General features: G+C 42.1%; 1 protein-coding gene across 1 annotated transcript in view; it reads right to left on the bottom strand.

The window, feature by feature from the left end:
* Nucleotides 1-544: 544 nt before the first annotated feature.
* The window catches only part of htr2aa (5-hydroxytryptamine (serotonin) receptor 2A, genome duplicate a), a 105,553-nt gene continuing 85,770 nt past the window's right edge, over nt 545-20,327 (bottom strand). Inside the window, exon 3 of the mRNA XM_026144172.1 lies at nt 545-3,556. Coding sequence (XP_025999957.1) covers nt 2,694-3,556 — 863 coding nt within the window. The 3' untranslated portion in view covers nt 545-2,693. The remainder of the gene's footprint in view (nt 3,557-20,327) is intronic.

The following is a 20,327-nucleotide window of genomic DNA, read 5'->3' as shown; positions in this document are numbered from 1 at the left end:
GAGGCATAGATAGGTGTCCACAAAACACCTGACATGTTAAACTGCAACTGATTCATTACTTTGATGATGACTTCTCAACTCCAAGGACTTAATTTTTGTTAAACAGCTGTTTTTTCAACATCCTCTCAGTGTATAAAACCACTGAAACAGCAATGTGTTAAAAAAGGTGCATTCTTTTTGCTCTCATTATTCATTGAATCTTTGCCATGACGATGCCATCTGTTTCATCTAGTCTAATTTAAATTGTTGAGTAGGTGTGTGTTTTAACTGCATAACATATGCAACACCATTTATTTAGTCAATGGAGCTTGCAAAGAAAAGCGTCTGGACTTCTTTAAGTTGCTTGAAGACGTTTCACTTCACATCCGAGAAGCTTCTTCAGTTCTAAGGTCAAATGGTGGAGAGTCCCAGATTTAAACCTAGTGGGAGTTTCCCCCCGCAGAGGGACAAAAGGACCCCCTGATGATCCTCTAATCGCCTGAGCCAAGGTGTGAAACTGGGTGTGGGTCCTAATCAGTCAGGGTTTCGGGTGAGCTCATAGTGAAACCTGGCCCCACCTTATCATGCGAATTCCATTTATTTACTTTCCTTTTGTCCTTTCCTTACACTTGGTTAGTGACTTTTGGTGGGATGTTGGGTGCAGTATTAAAAGACAGTGACTTACTTAAAGGTACCCTGCAAAGATTTTGGCTCATGGTAAAGTAATACATAACTATGTAATACGACACTGATGGTCGTGCTATCAGTGGGAGTTCCCATATTCTAGGTTTTTAACCAGTAGGTGAAATTATTTAGCTCTCACAGTGACTGCTGCTGAGGCTCATTGGGACCTGCACTAACTGAAAAGTTGGGTTCTGCTAATACTGTGTCATTCTGGCCTCTTTGAAACAAGCTCATAAACAGAGTGGGTTTGGTAAGAACTGCTGAACATAACTGGTGTTTGTTTTAAACACAACTCCACAGGGCACCTTAAACTGATTCCTTACTCCTTACATAGTGATGCTTGGTCAGAAACTTCTTCTACTCTAATTCTAATAGTGGGTGCACCATCTTATCTTCATTTTCAGTTGGATTTAAATGGACTAAACACCACAGGATTACTTTTACCTTCAGGCTCATTATTGCCTGATCCATACATTGATGGACTCCGGGTAAACCGTACCAGGTGGCACTTTGCAAAAGCAACATTAAAGGGATATCCAGGGTGTCAAAATCGGAATCCATGTGGTCCAGACCAAACATCACTATGTGATGAGTTAAGGGTGAGACAAGGTTGGTGTGTGCATTCATAGTGCAGACAGTGATTTTTTACAATTTTAGACCAAGCCCATGCAAGTGTCAGGCACTGAGACTGAGTCTGAAACGCCGCTCCAAATATTTCCTGGCAATAAATCCATGGTGCAAGCTCACCTTCATGCACTGTTCCAGCTACTTTCCTCCTTTCACATCCTTCTCCTCATATTAGCAAAAACAGTAAAAAACAAAAAACAAAACACACTAGATAGTATATAAGCATTTTTTTTTTTTTGGAAATGTCATCATAAAAATGCCAGTGTGCACGGATAGTTTGGCTTGAACATAATATAAACTATGACCTTTACAGTGGATACAACTGCACTTAAATACACTTTTTCCTGCCAATCAAATGTCTCCTACTCTGCTGTACTCATCCTGCACCATGTCAGCTTCAGTAATCATCCTCTCATTTGCATATAAAATCTATTTAACCTCAACAGTCATATACATTTATTCACAAATGTGCACAAAATACAAATATAGATTCATTTATGGATTCTCTCTAATTACTGAATGTCTGCCTCAGACATGTTCTTCCTTTTGTTGTTTTCAACATAAAATACAGAAGCAGCAGAAGTTTTTTTTTCATCCCCTTTTGACAGCTTCATCTGACCTCTGCAAGTGTCTGGAGTTCTGGTGTATTTAGGCTCGTCCTGGTTCTTCCTCCTCCCAACACTATCATCTGATAAGGTGGCAGGAAATCCAGTCTAATCCCCACTGATCCACCCAAAGGTATGATAGAAGGTAGACACCACATGACTGATGCCAGGGAGCTGGCAAAATGAAGGGGCAGCTGAGGTTAGAGCAGCTGAGCATCCATGGAAAATGTAGTTATGTGAACAATGTCTGACTTTTTCACCCTTGTTGTCCAAAGTGTTGTAACAAAATAGAACTGTTTTGTTGGGATGTGCCCAACTGTGTTTCACATCATCCACACGGACGGTACCGTCTTTTCATCTCTCTGATTTGGCTCTCAGACTGGAAGATAACGTTCAAAGATTGTTTGGTGAAAAAAAATTAATTGATATGTTTGTCAAGAGTAATTTTGTCTTTTGCGGCAGTGTACAAAAGATTCTGAAAGAGCAGCGAGCCTGAAGATGGGGATGATGATCTGTGATGCACATGCTTGTTTACAACATTTTTGAGGAGCAATCACAGACCTTGTTCACCTGATCTGTTGATGAAGCTGTGTGAATCTGAGGAAACTGTTGTGGAAATGTTGAGCATTTAAAGGCTTCTTCTGCTTTTTCAGTGACCTCTGTATTTCTGAACCCCTGACTTTGAGGCACATTGTCTTTGGCACTTAAAATCTCAGACCCTACACTGTAACCACAGAGGGGGGAAACTGAAATTGCTTGCACTGGATTGGCCTTTAACCAGGATTTTGTTTCAGTTTCTTACACACAGCTCTCGTCTTTGTCTCCCTGGCTTTTGTTCTGCCTGGATTTTTCCATCTCCTGCCCAGGAGAAGAGAACTCTTTTGCTCCACTGCTACAATGCGCCACTCCATTTCCTAACTTCCCGATGTCTCCCAAAGGTAGCTGGGTGGAGCTGTAAGCCAGTGGGGGGATGGTGTTCACCAGTATAAGCTGAAGAGGTTTCTTCTCTGGCTGGTACTGGCAGCGAACGTATCGCAGAAACGCGGCGCGGTACGTCTTATTGAATAACGTGTAGACCAGTGGGTTGACTGCAGAGGACAAGTAGCCTACCCAGACGAAAACATTCAGCAGACCTCCCATGACTCCCGGGTCACAAACGTCAGGTTCACACACCACCACCAGCACATTGGTGATGAAAAACGGGCACCACATAACCACAAAGAGAAAAAACACCACCCCAAGGACCTTTGAAGCCTTCTGCTCGTTGCTGATCGACTGCATGGTGCGGCGCCCAAAGAGAGAGCCAGATATGCTCCCGCGGGCACCACCCAGCCCGCCGGTGCTCCCTCTGCCTGTGGCGTCACGGCTTATCGATCGCCTGAGGAGTTTCTCGGAGGACAAAGATGTTTGTGGAAAGAAGCTCAAGGTGAAGGTAGTGCTCCATTTGGGCCGTGGGACCAGCTGGTCCAAGCAGAGGGTGGCTTCGTTCTGCAGGGCGTTGATGGTCAGGAAATAGGTGACGACCATGATGGTGAGGGGGATAAAGAAGGCCACGAAGGAGCCGACCAGCACGAAATTGTTATCTGTCAGCAGACAGCTGCCATCTTTGAAGACCTTGGAGTGGTCTCTGAGACCCAGCACAGGAATCGGCATTGAGATCCCTACAGAGAAAGACAACAGCAGAGACATGAGGAGAATATTACAATTAGATAACAACCTCTATGATTCATGTAGATATTAGTGTTTGTGTCTGTACCAGAGGAGATTAGGGTCGGCTGGTGAGAGGAAACCTGGCTTTGTGCAGCAGTGGATGGATTTTCACATGAGTTTAAGTTTTATAGTCATAAATCAAAACTATTATCGGAGCACACTGATTTGCAGGCTTTATCTGTGTAAACAAGCAAAACTTTTTTGGCATAGAGACGCTGAAAAAAGTTCACGTCCCACAGCCCACGGTTTCTATCACTCATTAACAATAAAACAAAGATCCAAGTTACTTAACCTCCTAAGACCCGAACTCTTTCATGGCATGCATTTTAATTTTTTCTTTGCTATTTGGGTTGATTGGGACCTGATGAATGTAAAAACAAAGAATTACCAGATTTTTTGTTTTATTACCTAATTTTTATTTCTGAGACAAATGAGATCCACATATGAGGACATTGGTTTTAAATCTTGATAGAACAGTGGCAGTATAATGTCCTGGTAAGTGGATATCAGGCCCTTGTAGAGAAAAATTAAGTATTTTCATCCAGACATCCAAAAATGTGATGTCCACATATGTGGACGCCAGGTCCTAGGAGGTTAAAGCTCAGCTTTTTTTTCCTTAAGAAAATGACATCCAACTTCACGTCATAGAACTACACCTGTGGTGGCTCCTTGTCTCACTCCAGGACCCTGCCCCACAGTTTGAAACCACTGATTTAGCAGAAGTACTGTATACACACAAACAGTGTGTACATATATTTCACATATATTAAATCAAAGGTTTATGTAGTCAAATAATTGTTTGTTAAGTAAAATATAGACTGAATGTATACCAATCAAACACACTTATTTGACCAGATTCCATTAACTTTAACATTTCACGTTGCAATTATGTAACAAAATTACATGGATTACATTTAAATGTAATCAAATTACTTTAAGTCAGATCTTTGAGCTTAAATATTTCTTTTGAGTGGAGCTCACCAGTCTGCTCTATTTCACCGCACGGACACAACAGTTGGACCGTATCTGTTCCCAAATAAAGGCGTCAAATTTTCCATTAAGTTTGCAGCTAAAACAATTTTTTCCATTTTTCTGTCTGTCACAGTGTGGGAGGAAAGTGCAGGTTTGCCTCCACCTTACTCCTGTGGGCTGAATCTGAGGTTTGACAGTGTTTCCTTCTCCCTCTGTGGCTGACAGTAGCAGTTCACCTTGCATACTTGCCCATTTTATTACCCGATATACATCGGCTTTAAAACGTTTAACGGTGAACTTCCTTTATTGTTTTGGGTTATTTGTTCTTTTTAATTGTCTGCAGGGGCTTTGGCAGTCACACGTTGTGATAAATGTAATAAGAAAATGTCTAAAAAAGGTTTTGGATGATACTAGCAGGAACTGGGTAGAAGGAGATATACTGAGCAATCTCCCACACGCCATGTTCTCATTACCGGCTCATAACAAATAGAAGGAAAGTGACAGAAAGAGACAGAGATAGAGCGGGGAGAGGAGGAGGGCGAGATGGTTGGAGATGGACGGGCGCAGCGAAGGTAGACTGAAATTGTTGCTGCACATTAGGAGCAGGAGGGTCAAAGATGGATAATTCTCATTAAGTTTGGCTGGTTTGACAGAAAACTGGTTTCGGTGCTTCACTGTGAAGCTTTGCAGCCCTCATAAAAGAGATATTTACTCCCATCCCAGTCGGCCTTCGTCTTGCTTTATTCTCAAGAGAAAGATGGTGCAGAAATGATCAGCCAGTTAATCAGTTTATTGACAACAGTCATGAATGTATAATTTTGAAACGTGAAACAGAAACACCATGACAACAGTGTTTCTGGAACATAGAGGAACATACAGCTGCCTGCTTCAGGGAGCGTGGGTGGGTGGACTGTCATCCTTCTACTTTAAAAGTATCGATGGTATTGTATTTAAAGCTGCAAATGCTGTAGTACAGTTTCAGAAGGTGCTCTGCATTACAAAACACAACAATGACAACAGCAAAATCAGTAAGATACATCATCTGGGAATTGTATTAAAGCAGTTGTAGTAACTTTGAGCTGTTGCTGGCTCTGTTGGTCCTCTAGAAAGCACAAAGGACTGTAAAAGATTTGGTGACAGTCCAAAGAGCTGTACATATTTCATGAGTGTTTATGTTTTATTTGTGTAAAATCTGAAATGAAAAAAAAAATCTGTTTTTACAGCTGCTTCAGATACTAAAGTTTGTTTGTTTTTTGACTGAACAGCTTTGAAGATCTTTGAAGAGTGTGCAGTCTAATAGGCAGCTTTAGAGGTTGTGATAACCTGAGCGTGATTATGATGATAATACAACAGGACGTTGTGCCTTTTTGCAGCCTTTTTGTCTCTTTCCACCTGGACTTTACTATGATGCTTTTGATTCCTTGTTTTGAACTTTTGAACTTGTTACAATGTAATGTTGAAATTCTTGCAACGTCACTAAAACAACACTAAAACACTAAAAACAAAAGCTGACCAGTTATTTGGAAATATACTGTGGTGTAGTATTATCATCAGTGACAACGATGAGGCCGCCTACAGGGAGGAGGTGGATCGTCTGGCTGAGTGGTGTGACAGAAACAACCTGCTGCTTAACACCGAGAAGACCAAGGAGCTCATCGTGGACTACAGGAGGAATGCTGACCCACATCCACCCATCCACATTAAGGGGACGGCTGTGGAACGTGTGAGCAGCTTCAAGTTCCTGGGAGTCCACATCTCCGAGGATCTCACCTGGACGACCAACTGCTCCAAGCTGGTCAAGAAGGCTCACCAGCGCCTCTTCTTCTTGAGGACTCTGAGGAAGAACCACCTGTCCTCAGACATCCTGGTGAACTTCTATCGTTGCCATAGTGAGAGAGCATCCTGACCAACTGTATAACAGTCTGGTACGGGAACTGCTCTGCCTCGGACCGGAAGGCGTTGCAGAGGGTCGTGAAAACTGCCCAGCGCATCGCCGGAGCACCACTTCCTGCCATAAAAGACATCTACAGGAAGCGGTGTCTGAAAAGGGCTGGGAAAATCATCAGAGACCCCAGTCACCCATCACATGGACTCTTCACCCTCCTGCCCTCTGGGAGGCGCTACAGGAGCCTCCGGACTAAGACCACCAGGTACCGGAACAGCTTCTTCCCCACAGCTGTCAGACTCCTGAACTCTGCCTCCTGACATCTGACCCACGTTAACACATGGACTGAACATACACACACCCACAATGGACAACTGTACCCTCAAACACACAATAATAACATGGACTGAACCACCACTCACAACCACTAGAACTTTATATAGCCTCTGTAGAAATTATCTACACCCTCACTTATCTTAACTGCACTACTGTATAGCTCTGTATAAATAATCATTCTGTACATATGATAATTTTTAACCCTACAACTGTTTACAACTTGCACAGTTCCCATTTCTGTATAACAGTATATCTCAGATTCTGTAAAGTTATTTATTTCATATTCTGTATAGTTTTTCATATTTATATCCTGTTCATAGCCTGTACATACCTATAGTTATAGAATATTCACAACATACTTCATACCGTGTACATTATAACATACCATAATAGACCCATTTCTGTAATATATTTACATATCTATATTATTGCTAATATATATTGTAATATACCTATATCACTAAAGCACTTCTGGATGGATGCAAACTGCATTTCGTTGCCCTGTACCTGTGCATGTGCAATGACAATAAAGTTGAATTCTATTCTATTCTATTCTATATAATCAAATAAAGTTACTCATGTCCAGGTATTAACAAATTAATACCCATTATCCGTTGCCTACTCCCATAAAAGTTTGGTTAATGAAAGTAAAGTAAGTAAGTAAATCTTGCTTCCATTATCTCACTTTTACTTCTCTACAAACATCTTAAAGTACGTTTAAAAAGAATGAAGACTATCTATATAAAATATGATATTGTTCTCTTAAAAGGAGTTTTGGACTCTCGTCATGTCTTATTGTGGTTGATTTTGATCTCTTTGCCATTTAATCTCTTCATATAATTTTTATGTAGTTTAGGTTGAGTTTGTCAGAGTCTTTAACTTTTGGTCATTTCTGGCATGTCTTATTGCTTGATTAACCTTCTAATGAGAAACATTAAAGATGGATTTTACCCAGAGCCGCCCTGACACTTTGGGCCCAAGACTCTTACGTAGCAGGCCTGACCCTCCGTGACAAATGCAAACTCAGACACGCTCACAATGTTTGATTGAGAGCTGAAGAGTGCTTTTAGACTCGAGGCTCACAGACAAGCATGATATGGCATCTGCTGTGCCGTTATTAAACTCCATGGTGATAACATTCGGGCTAAATGTCGATGTGCTATCAAGCTCCTCATTACAAAATTACGTTTTGTAGGTGAGTAGAGGCTGTCTGCTGTGGATATGTGGCTTTGTATGTTTTTAAAAAGCAGGTGATTAGGCACAGACGTATTTTTCATCATTACTGTGGAGCGGTTAGGCAGCTGACGGACTGAAGGTGTCAAAGAAAAAGAAACACTCAAAAACAGAGCTGGATTCAAAGAGAAAGGAAATATCATTAGTAACTTTAAATTGCTGTCTGCTTCATATCCAGCCGATCAAACGTTATTTGTCGAGGTGATGGTGATACAAGTCCCTGGATTAATTTTGTTCTTCAGATAAGTCCCTCAAGCATCCATCACACAGAATCACAGAAATCAAAAGCTAGTTGTTGTTTTTTGTGTTTTTTGGCCTCCTTCTCTTGTCCCTGATGGCAAACTCAACACTGAGGACATGAAACAAATCGGTCAGGAAATAATATATCAGAGGTGGAAAAGAAGATGAAAGACGATCAAGTGGGAGAAAACAGAGGGGAGGGAGACACAAAGGAGATGAAGAAGAAGAGAGAGATGATGGAGAATGCTTCAGTCTGGAAGTATAAATCAAGACATTTAGGAGAATCAGTGCAGCCTGAAATCTGATTGGAAAATGCTTCAAATAGCTGGTTTGTGCTTAGAACTCTGAAAGCAAAAAAACGATGACTATAAGCTTTTTATTGTACTGCATTCATCTGATAAAAGCAGTGATTTCTTTTAGTTCTCTGTACCTGCTTTAACTGCGAGGTGTGGAGGTGGAATGAGCTGTTAGATTAAGGAACAGGGGACTATTTTTCCTGCCAAGAAACAACTTTGCTTAGATGTGCATTAGAATTTATATGGGCCTACATAACTGATAAAAAGATTTTATAAGAAATTTGTCACTGGGGATTAGGAAACTGAGATCTGTAGAAATAGAAAGACACAAAGAAGCTTACAGGAAACTTGCTTGGGGCACTTTCTTACGTGTTGTTATATTGTATAATATCTGTTTGGTGCAAATACACACAAAAAAGGAAAAATCATCAATTTACCAACGAAGAAGAGGGATTTAGGAAGCAGCGTGAACAGACTGCAAATACAGAAAAGACAAAATAGCACAAAATTTAAAAAAAAAAAAAAATCAGTTTTTTCATTGCTTGAATTATTCCCATTAATAGCTGCTTACATAATATGAACATCATTATATGAATTAACAGATGCAGCCGCTTAAAATGGCTCATCCCTGACAGGACAATGATGGATGCCTGATGTAGTCCTGACCGATTACCGACTGATAGATGAGCGTAATATCAATTTAAAAACCACCACTAAATAACAGGAAGGAAAACCTTAATATTTATGGAAGTCACATAGTAGTAGACTGCATTTATTGTAAACAACAATTTAGGCTCAATAAAAAATGAAGTTCTACCAGTCTCAGAAATAAACTCCACATCTGGTTTGGGATCTATGAGGAGGCTTGTGTGCAAGAATATTATTTTTCTGTATTTAATTTACTTTTAAATTGTATCTATGAATGAGGAACTGTTTACTGGAAATAGTTTTGGTGATTTGCAGAGTAAAATGGTAAATGGCCTGTATTTGTATAGCACTTTTCTAATCCCTAAGGACCCCGAAGCGCTTTACACAACCAGTCATCCACCCATTCACACACTGGTGATGGCAAGCTACATTGTAGCCACAGCCACCCTGGGGCGCACTGACAGAGGCGAGTAAATGTCTGAATGGTCAAACTAACTGTAAAGTTTTATCCATTTGATTTAAGGGTTTTTTAAAAAAAAATATTTTAATGGGTGTAGAGGTTCACAATGAAAGCTATTGCAGAATGTGAAATTCATTTCAGTTTTATTTATATAGCATCAAATCAAAACTGTGGCCTCAATGCTTTATGTTATTAGGCAAAGACACCGTACAATAATACAGAGAAAATCATCTATAGCTGACAATCCAAGTCAAAGGTTTTTTGAAGAATGCGGCATTTCTTGGTTACACTCTGCAGTTGAGTGAAAGGGGTGTGTTTATAGTGGAAAGCAGATACGCCCCAAGGAATGAAGGGGAGAATCCCTGTTGGCTGACTGTTGGCTAACCTCTGGTTAAAGCCGGCAACTTTGAATGGCAGTATCTATTGTTGATGAGACGTCAAAAGGACCACAGATGAAACTACAGGAATACTACAATCAGAACTGAAAGAGCTGAAGAAATGTAGCAGATTTACAACCATTTAATAACTTGCATGCGTTTTATCTCTATTATTTGATACCAGATGTTCCACAAACTTGTGTTGTAGGATAATATATTTTGAATTATGATAGCATATTTATCTTCACTCAATGCTTGGGTAAATTTACAAGGATAAGCTCTAACTCCAGTCAACATGCAGCTGTTTTTGAAACACCTGCTTGTTCATCTAAGTAGGGAATCATAAGATAAGATAAGACTTTATTGATCCTACGATGTAGAAATTTTTGCATTGAAAAACAAATTAAGTGCAGTGCATACAATCCTGCAGATGCAGGTCAGGAGCTGCAGTCTATGTTCATATCATGAGAATGTAGAGAATGTGATCTGAGTGAACTCGGTGAATTTTCTACTGTTTTTGAGTGTTTACAAAGCAGTCCATAGAGCTGCAGTTCTACAGATGGAAAAAACTTTTGTTAGTTTTCTGTCTGGAGCTGAAAGAAAGGCTACTGTAGCACACATTCAGCCTCGAGGCAAATGGGCTACTAAGGAAGATATTGGGTTTCTCTTCTCTTGTGAAAATGATCAACCTTCAGAGAGCTGAATTCAAAGACACTCACACAACCTTTTTACTGCTGGTTTCTTTGATCTGTGAGTCTTGATTTGTTTGCCATAGAGGTTTGCAGATGTGTCGTCCGTTTGAGCTGTTTGTGTCTGTTTTTGGCTAAAGTGCTGCTATGAGATGATTCAAATGGAGAAAATCCAGTGCTCTGCTCTATCAGAGCCACTGAGGATATAGTGATGAATATGAAATCAGTGATTCATCACTGGTGATAGTCAAAGCCATGAGTAGTATCAGTAGTCATTACCACATGAGTACTCATGGGCCAGACCTCACCCATCTTTATACTTGACCTTAATTTTGGTCTGAAATACACAGTTAAAATAGATTTTGATCACACTATCCACAATAGAGTCAAAAGTACTTTAATGTGTAGTTTTACTGTAGGCATCTCATGAACATACACTCACACATTCAAATCAAAAGCACATGACATTTCTTTCCTTTGTTATTTTGGACTTCTTACGAAATTTTCTTCAGTTTGAGAAATTTCAAGAAAGTTGTGATCCTGAAGTTAACCCAGAACCAACTAGTTCAATAAATGCTGTTTCTGGGCCAAAGAAGAAGATCAGGTTCTCAATCATATAAAAGAGGAGTAGATAAAGTACAGTGGGGCAAAAAAGTATTTAGCCAGCCACCGATTGTGCAAGTTCCCCCACTTAAAATGATGACAGAGGTCAGTAATTTGCACCAGAGGTACACTTCAACTGTGAGAGACAGAATGTGAAAAAAAAAATCCATGAATTCACATGGTAGGATTTGTAAAGAATTTATTCGTAAATCAGGGTGGAAAATAAGTATTTGGTCAATAACAAAAAAACAACTCAATACTTTGTAACATAACCTTTGTTGGCAATAACAGAGGTCAAACGTTTACTATAGGTCTTTACCAGGTTTGCACACACAGTAGCTGGTATTTTGGCCCATTTCTCCATGCAGATCTTCTCGAGAGCAGTGATGTTTTGGGGCTGTCGCCGAGCAACACGGACTTTCAACTCCCGCCACAGATTTTCTATGGGGTTGAGGTCTGGAGACTGGCTAGGCCACTCCAGGACTTTCAAATGCTTCTTACGGAGCCACTCCTTTGTTGCCCGGGCGGTGTGTTTTGGATCATTGTCATGTTGGAAGACCCAGCCTCGTTTCATCTTCAAAGTTCTCACTGATGGAAGGAGGTTTTGGCTCAAAATCTCACGATACATGGCCCCATTCATTCTGTCCTTAACACGGATCAGTCGTCCTGTCCCCTTGGCAGAAAAACAGCCCCATAGCATGATGTTTCCACCCCCATGCTTCACAGTAGGTATGGTGTTCTTGGGATGCAACTCAGTATTCTTCTTCCTCCAAACACGACGAGTTGAGTTTAGACCAAAAAGTTCTACTTTGGTTTCATCTGACCACATGACATTCTCCCAATCCTCTGCTGTATCATCCATGTGCTCTGTGGCAAACTTCAGACGGGCCTGGACATGCACTGGCTTCAGCAGCGGAACACGTCTGGCACTGCGGGATTTGATTCCCTGCCGTTGTAGTGTGTTACTGATGGTGACCTTTGTTACTTTGGTCCCAGCTCTCTGCAGGTCATTCACCAGGTCCCCCCGTGTGGTTCTGGGATCTTTGCTCACCGTTCTCATGATCATTTTGACCCCACGGGATGAGATCTTGCGTGGAGCCCCAGATGGAGGGAGATTATCAGTGGTCTTGTATGTCTTCCATTTTCTGATGATTGCTCCCACAGTTGATTTTTTCACACCAAGCTGCTTGCCTATTGTAGATTCACTCTTCCCAATCTGGTGCAGGTCTACAATACTTTTCCTGGTGTCCTTCGAAAGCTCTTTGGTCTTGGCCATGGCGGAGTTTGGAGTCTGACTGTTTGAGGCTGTGGACAGGTGTCTTTTATACAAATGATGAGTTTAAACAGGTGCCATTCATACAGGTAACGAGTGGGGGACAGAAAAGCTTCTTACAGAAGACGTTACAGGTCTGTGAGAGCCAGAGATTTTCCTTGTTTGAGGTGACCAAATACTTATTTTCCACCCTAATTTACGAATAAATTCTTTACAAATCCTACCATGTGGATTCATGGATTTTTTTTTCACATTTTGTGTCTCACAGTTGAAGTGTACCTCTGGTGCAAATTACTGACCTCTGTCATCATTTTAAGTGGGGGAACTTGCACAATCGGTGGCTGACTAAATACTTTTTTGCCCCACTGTAGATTGTAAACCTATACAAATATAGATATTATCTTGAGACTGAAAAATAATGCAACCACAACCACATGAGGGTTTTTTTCTTCCTGCCAGCCGTCAGCTCTGTGTTGTAGCCAGCAGACTCTGTTAGTTAGATGAGGGTTTGTTCACATCACAGCAGCAGCTCTAGATGGATTAGAGTCTTATTTCCTGCTGTAAATATGTTGACATTCAGTACTGGAAGACACCAGGATGACAAGTGGCTACAAAATTGGCAAACATGTCGTGGTGACAAAGACTCTGGTCTTTGCTGTTGGCTTTAATTAGTCAATTTTTCACAAAGAGCTGGCAGCATCCAAGTCATGTTATTCTTCTGTTAAATCCATTTTAATTCTGACCTTTGAATGGGCCTGTTTTCTATCTTCATGCACGGGACTGTGCCATTCATGTCTCCAGACGTGAATGTTTATTTTGGATCTTTCTGCAGCGCCCTGGATCATAATCTCTTTTTAATGAAATTAATTTTACTATTGGTACAGTAAGCTGCAATATGACAAAGACAACAGTAAACTGTACTTAAAGGAAAAGTTGAAGGGTATGGAGGAAGTATACTGAGGCTTTTCCCTTTCAAACTGAGAATGAGATAAATGTCACTTATTTGAGCTTAGTGTAAGTCTAAGTTCTTGGGTAATGTTCTCATGAATGTTACAAAAACGAAAATTTGAAAATTCTATTGTTTTCTATTTAACAGATGAAAGGTTTTCAGGTTCTCCACAGTTCAGTGATTGCTTTGTCCCAGTTCTTTTGCAGCAGGTTTTGAAATTTGACAAAATTAACATGAGTAAAGCTCACTGATTAAACAAAGATGCATATGTCCTGTTTTGGTGAAATTATGCAAACTGTAGGCTCAGTTTTTTGTTCTTAGATAAAAAGAGAAGGACCCGGTGTGGTCTTCTGCTGTTGTGCATTGAGAGATGCTCTTCCAAACAACAAGTGGTTATTTGAATTACTTTTGCCTTCCTGTCAGCCCAAATTCTCCTCTGAGCTCTGGTAACAATAGGGCGTTTGTGCCAAGACAACTGCCTCTCACAGGATATTTTCTTTATTAGGCCAGTCTGTGTAAACCCTACGGATAATTGTGCAGGAAACTTTCAGTAGCTCAACAGTTTCTGAAACAATTTATGACATTCTTAAGTAACTCTGAATTCCACAATCAGAGTCACCTAAATCCCCTCCGTTCCCCTATTCTGATGCTCTGCCTGATCTTAACCATCTATATGCAATTAGTTTGTGCCAAGTTGCTGAGCACTTGGACACTAGCAACTGTTTATAAGTGATGTAAATGTTTTGCATTTAACTGTATGTTGTTTACTTGAAATGCAGTCTCTTCCGCTCACTCTGAAGCTTTCTGCCTCGTGATCATTTATTCACATAATATCAGGTAAGAGCCCCAGCAGGAGGTAAAGCAGCAAAAACAAAAGAAGACTTCAGTACTGAGTGACGCAGATGTCTTCTCTCTGACTTCACTGAGCGGAAAAGGGAAAACAAGCCTCTCAGGAAATGGTCTGTAATAAATGTGGTTTGTGTCAAAATATGTTTCCACCCCAGTGAATCAATATTTGTGGTGTTCATGCTTAACAGGCAATGCTAGAAATTCACGAGTCTTTAAAGTTGTTTGTCCCACACAAGCAGATGGAGTCTCACTTTTACGAATGTCTCACACATCAACTGCTGTTACAAGGAGATACATCTGGCCTGTTTCCAACATCCCTGTCTCACTTCTCATTTCTGTTTTGTCACCTAACACTTTTTTCTATACATTTCTCCTCTTTGATATAATCTCCACTTTCATTATAATAGCCATGTTACAGACTGTGGCACCTAAATTGTTTGTTATTGCACAAATCTTTTTGTAATTGCATTTTGTTAACTTTTGACTGTTTTTGTTTTATACCTTGTAAAGCACTTTGTGATCTTTTATCTAGAAATGTGCTATATAAATAAAATTTTACTTTTTACTTACTTACAAACAATGTGCTGATTGTTATGCAGTAGCTCATCTGCATAAGGTAACCTGCTTATACATCATATCAATACTCTTTCTATCCAGTTTTCAGGTGCATTTTGAGTTCAAACCCTGATGCTGAGATTCTGAAAGTATTTTCATTTCAAATTCTAATAATCTTTCAGGCTTGGTTAAATACAGTGTTTTGACAAAGTACAATGAAATCAGACTGAGTGAATATATTATGCTCGTGAACCATGTAAGTGACACATAAAGGGAAGCTTCCCCTTCTCCCTGGCAAGCTTAGCAGCTGACCTACATAGCCCATATTGCTTGGGTAGCCATTCACAGACAGAAAATGAAATGTTAGACAAACATAAATTAGAACACTAGGCACTTTGTTCTAAAAGGTTCTGATTCCACTTCAAGATACTCTCTGGTATAAATAGATAACTATGCACTCATAAAATAGAGCTTGAATAATTTTACCTTATATAAGGAATTTCCCAAGCAAAATATATGTAGCGCTGTACAAATGTTTTAAACCACCCCTGATTTAGGCCATGACTGAGTGTCCCACTGTGTGTTTTTCTAACCAGGTGATGCTTTTATTGGATTGGCAGCGCGTTTGGGATTATTGTCATGGTGAAAAATGAAGCCGATTCCAATCAGACACTTTGCAGACAGTATTGCATGGTGGATCTGGCAGTACTTCTCTGCACTTGTAATTCTATCAATTTTAACAAGATGTCCAACACCACTGGCTGAAAGTCAGTCCCAAATTATGACAGAGCTTCGAGGTGTTTTACAGATGGCTGTAGATGCTCAGTGTTGTACCTCTCTCCTCCCAGTGTTGGGAAGGTTACTTTTAAAATGTATTCCATTACAGATTACAGAATACATGCCCCAAAATGTATTCTGTAACGTATTCCGTTACGTTACTCGATGAAAGTAACGTAACGGAATACTTTGGATTACTTAATATGTTATCATGCTTTTTACAACAACGTGAATGTACTATTGCTGTGTGATTTATTACTATTACTGAAGGTCCGCGGCTCCGAACTGTAGTAAAGGGACCTCTGACTAATACGGCGGGGTCCCTATCGGCTCGTAGCCGAAAACTAGCTTTACTTTGTTGTGTGGGTCAACTTTACTTGCGAGAGACAGAGAGAGGCGTTGAAAGGCTGCTCCAACGGAACTTATTGTTTTTGGAGGAAAACACGAACACAGCCTACAGTCGAGTCTTAATAGCTTACTTACAACTGGGCTCATCAGGCACTCTTCTTGGCTGCAGTGGTTATTATTATATTTACATGCTTCCAGCTCCCGTTTCTGCTCGATGACAACTCGTACTTTTCCACTCGCCTTTTTCTCCCTTTTCGCGCTCACAGACACATAACATGTATGGCAGTCCATTCTCCCTGCAGCACGGACTATACTGCACATGATGCTACATTCTTTAGAGCTATGCTTGTAGCATTCTGCCTGTTAGCTTAGCACAACAACAACAAGAAAAAGGCGCTCTCTCACCCAGGAAACACGCAGAGAGAGAGCGTCACCCAGTAACCATGGCAACCGTAACGCTGCCGCCTGGAACAAAAGAACGTAGCTGTCAAACAAAACCCAAACAGTCCTGACCCGCGACAAAATGAAACAGGAAAGTACCGCAGTGTAATCCATTTATTTCAACAAAGTAACTGTATTCTAAATACCACCTTTTTAAACGGTAACTGTAACGGAATACAGTTACTCATATTTTGTATTTTAAATACGTAACGGCTCTACATGTATTCCGTTACTCCCCAACACTGTCTCCTCCTCTCTCCTCTGTACATAATACTGATGCATTTATTATTAAGGTTTTTTACATCAAGGAGGAACGATTATGTGGTGATTCAGTTTTAACATTAACTCTTCAAAAAAACTGTTCATGCCCAATTCAATGGCTGCTCTCAGGATTAAGTCAGCACAGCGACTTCACCACATGCAGAGGTCTGCGTCAAAATAACACATCTAAAAAATTTAAAAATTCAGGTCCTCATTTTTATAACAATGGCAACATTTATCTACAAGTTCTTATGATTTTTTCAGAGAACACTTGAAGGATGTTTATAATTTTTAGTTTATCATTTGCCGCATTCTAAAATCCTTTTCAGGGTGCTTTTGAGGCCTGTGTGTGTGTGGTTTGTGAGTGCAGCGTAACGCATCTGTAAAGAAATACATGAACATTTCAGTTATGTAACTCTAGAGATGTTCTCACTATCTCACACACTCGCACATCATCAGCATGCATTCATGCATGTCAGTGTGAGCATCTACACCCTCCTATCCTCCTCTGTGCAGGAATCTGTAAGTCCTGATGCTAGGTCCAATCAGATCAGACTATAACCTCAGCTCACTGCAGTAGCTTGAGCAGGTGTGAGTTAACAACAACCACAACACTCTGACAAGGAAGCCACCGGGCTCCGCTCTCCTCCTTTCTCAGACAAACTCAATCCCTAGGAGGCGCCGAGGCGGGGTAGTGTGCCACTGAGGCGTGTTCGGGGTGCTCCAATGTGCCTGAAGGCAGGACTGGCTGCCTGCCCCACTGACATCGCATTATTCAACTCATCGTGATGTTGACTCTGTGGATCCTCCGCTTAGTTGGTAGGTTTTAGCCCTGAGGTTTTTGCATGCATAGTGTATTACACATAAAAGTTCTAAGCACTTACAGGAGGCTTTCAAATATACTGCAGGGAACAGTTTCTATTTATCAAATAATACTTAAATGCTGTAATCTCTTTCCTCACATTTCCTCACATATGTTGGATTGCTGGCTGCACTTGTGTAATTAAACCGACTTGTTTAAACAATTTATAGAAATATTTTTAGTGCATTTCACATTTTGTCTTGCATACTGCCTGCTAGTCACGTGTCTGTGGCTTTTAGAGCAAACTTAATGCAAAGGCCGATTGTTTCCCTGCATCTCGACATTTTCACATACTGACCGATTCATCAGCAAGCAGCTTCGTTTTAGTTAACAAACTGAAAAGTTCATTGAAGATCAGGGAGTTGAGTTCTTAACCCAGTGTCAGTGCAGTTTAAAATGTTAATTAGAAAAACCATGTTGAAGAAAGAGTCAGTGCAATGTCAATGCAATGTAGTAAAGTTTTGAAAGAAAGACGAGAGTAACGAAGGAAGAAAATAAAACGAAAATGTCAGGTAGACTTGGGTCGGTCTCTTAAAAGGAACCAAGAACATCGAAACTGAGCGCTATTAAAGAGCACTGTGACGGAGTGACCCGTCTCAAGGCAGAGTCCGCTGAGTATGGCACCGCCACCATTAGATCGCCACCATTAGTTCGATTTGGCACCCGGGGCGGCGTATCTTTCTGACGACCGAGTAGAGGAATAAAAGGGGTGAGGAGCAAGTTGTGAGCCGCATCGGGGGTGGCTAGATTTTGGTTCCCACTTACTTGTTAAGGGCGTCGGTCGGGGAGACGTGCGGGGGGGATCGCCAATCGTGCAGGGTGACGCAAGCCGATGGTATGGGGGTGTGGGGTTTAAATAATGAGTTCACGTGTGTCTGGACCGTCATGAGAATGGCCTCATTACGTGGGCCGTTAATGTGTATATGAAGTCGGGTAGACTTCCGGGAAATAGTTGAGAGCCTGTATCAATGTATATGTTTTGTGAGTGTATAATGAAAAAGAAATTCTGGGGGAGGGAGACGGGGATTAAAGTTAGAATAAAGAATTGGTGGTGACGCCAAGGGGGAGGGGTTACGGGATATAAGAGACGGCGAGCCGGATATGAAGGGGAGTGTGTTGTAACATACAGGCTGTGTAGCGCGGATCTCAGTTTTATGTCTTTGTAACCATCTTTTTATGCACTGGGGAGGCCGTTTCAAATAAAGTATCCACACTAATACCTTACCGACTACGCCTGTGTTTGTCCGGGAGAGGTCTGGAAGGGGACCCCGTGACATATGGTGTCAGGAGTGGGATGGCTAGTCGGAAGAGGAAAACGCGCCTCCCAGCGAAGCGCACAGGGCTGCGGTCCCAGCAGCATGAGCTTCCGGGGGAGAAGACAGCAGAGGAGCTGGCGTGGGACACAGTGCCGGCGTCATCTTCTTCAGCAGAGGAGGAGGAGATTTCCGGCAGGATTGGTCCGGAGTTGCCTACAACCTCGACCGCAGCACGTGATGGAGAACTGATTGCGATGATGAGGGACTTCCTGGCGGGACAGCAAAGGAGAGAGACGGTGTTATTGGCAGAACTCAGGGGGCTGAGGACCGTTCCCTCTCCTAATGCGCTGTTGCCGGCGGATTCAGCTAGTCAGCAGAGCTCAGGGCAAGTGTTAGCGGGAGCTAGCACTACGGCCGCTACGGCTACACCGAGCACGGTAACAGCGAGTAGCCCCAGGATGGTGCTGCCTACCCCGGCCCGGCAGCGAGAATACCGGCCGTCGTTACTGGAGGAACCGGCTCGCCAGTCCCTGGCAACGACAAGCAGCCTCGACCAGACGGGCGGAGAGTGGAGGCGATCGGAGGGGCCAAAGATTCCACCGTACCAGATGGGGGAAGATATTGAGAACTATTTGTTGCGCTTTGAGCGAGTGGCCAGAACCTGGAGATGGCCGGAGAATGAATGGGCCTGTCGGCTAGTTCCGTTGCTAGCGGGGAAGGCGTTGGAGGCCTATACCGCAATGGATGAAGAAAGAGCCCACTGTTATGAGGATTTAAAAGCTGCCTTGTTAGTTAAATTTGACATTTCCCCGGAGACGTATCGGCAGCGGTTTCGCTCTAATATTATTCCACCTGGGGAGAGCCCCACCGAGACGTACTACCGGCTGAAAGGACTGTACCGGCGCTGGCTTCGACCAGAGCAGCATACGAAGGACGAGATGGGAGAAGCGATTATTTTGGAGCAGCTAATTCGAGTTCTTCCAGGGGAGGTGAGGACCTGGGTGAGGGAGCATGAGCCCGCGGACGGACTGGCCGCAGCCAAGTTGGTGACGCAGTATTTCAATGCGCGGAGAGGAGCGGCCCCGGTCCGCTCAGCTGGGACGCCACAGCGATCGTCCCCGCAATCCGCGGGTCTGCCGAAGCGGGAGAGTAACCCCGAGCCATCCGGGGCCCCCAAGGTATCCACTCTACGAGGAGCGGGTAAGGACTTTCTTTGTTATTACTGCCAGCAGCCAGGCCATAAAGCCTCGGTGTGCCCCATCCGGAAGGCCAAAGTCACTGGGGCCTGCTATGCACCTCGGCTGGAGGCGGAACCAACAAAGGTCCAGCCAGCTGAGGGGCAACGCTATAAAACTGTAAGGGTAAATGGGCAGCAGGTTACTGCTTTGCTGGACACTGGTAGTTTTATGTCA

The sequence above is a fragment of the Astatotilapia calliptera genome, chromosome 16 (genome assembly GCF_900246225.1).
Source record: "Astatotilapia calliptera chromosome 16, fAstCal1.2, whole genome shotgun sequence".
NCBI lineage: Eukaryota > Metazoa > Chordata > Actinopteri > Cichliformes > Cichlidae > Astatotilapia > Astatotilapia calliptera.
Note: the sequence above shows the minus strand (reverse complement) of the source record. Positions and strands in the feature narration are given on the sequence as shown.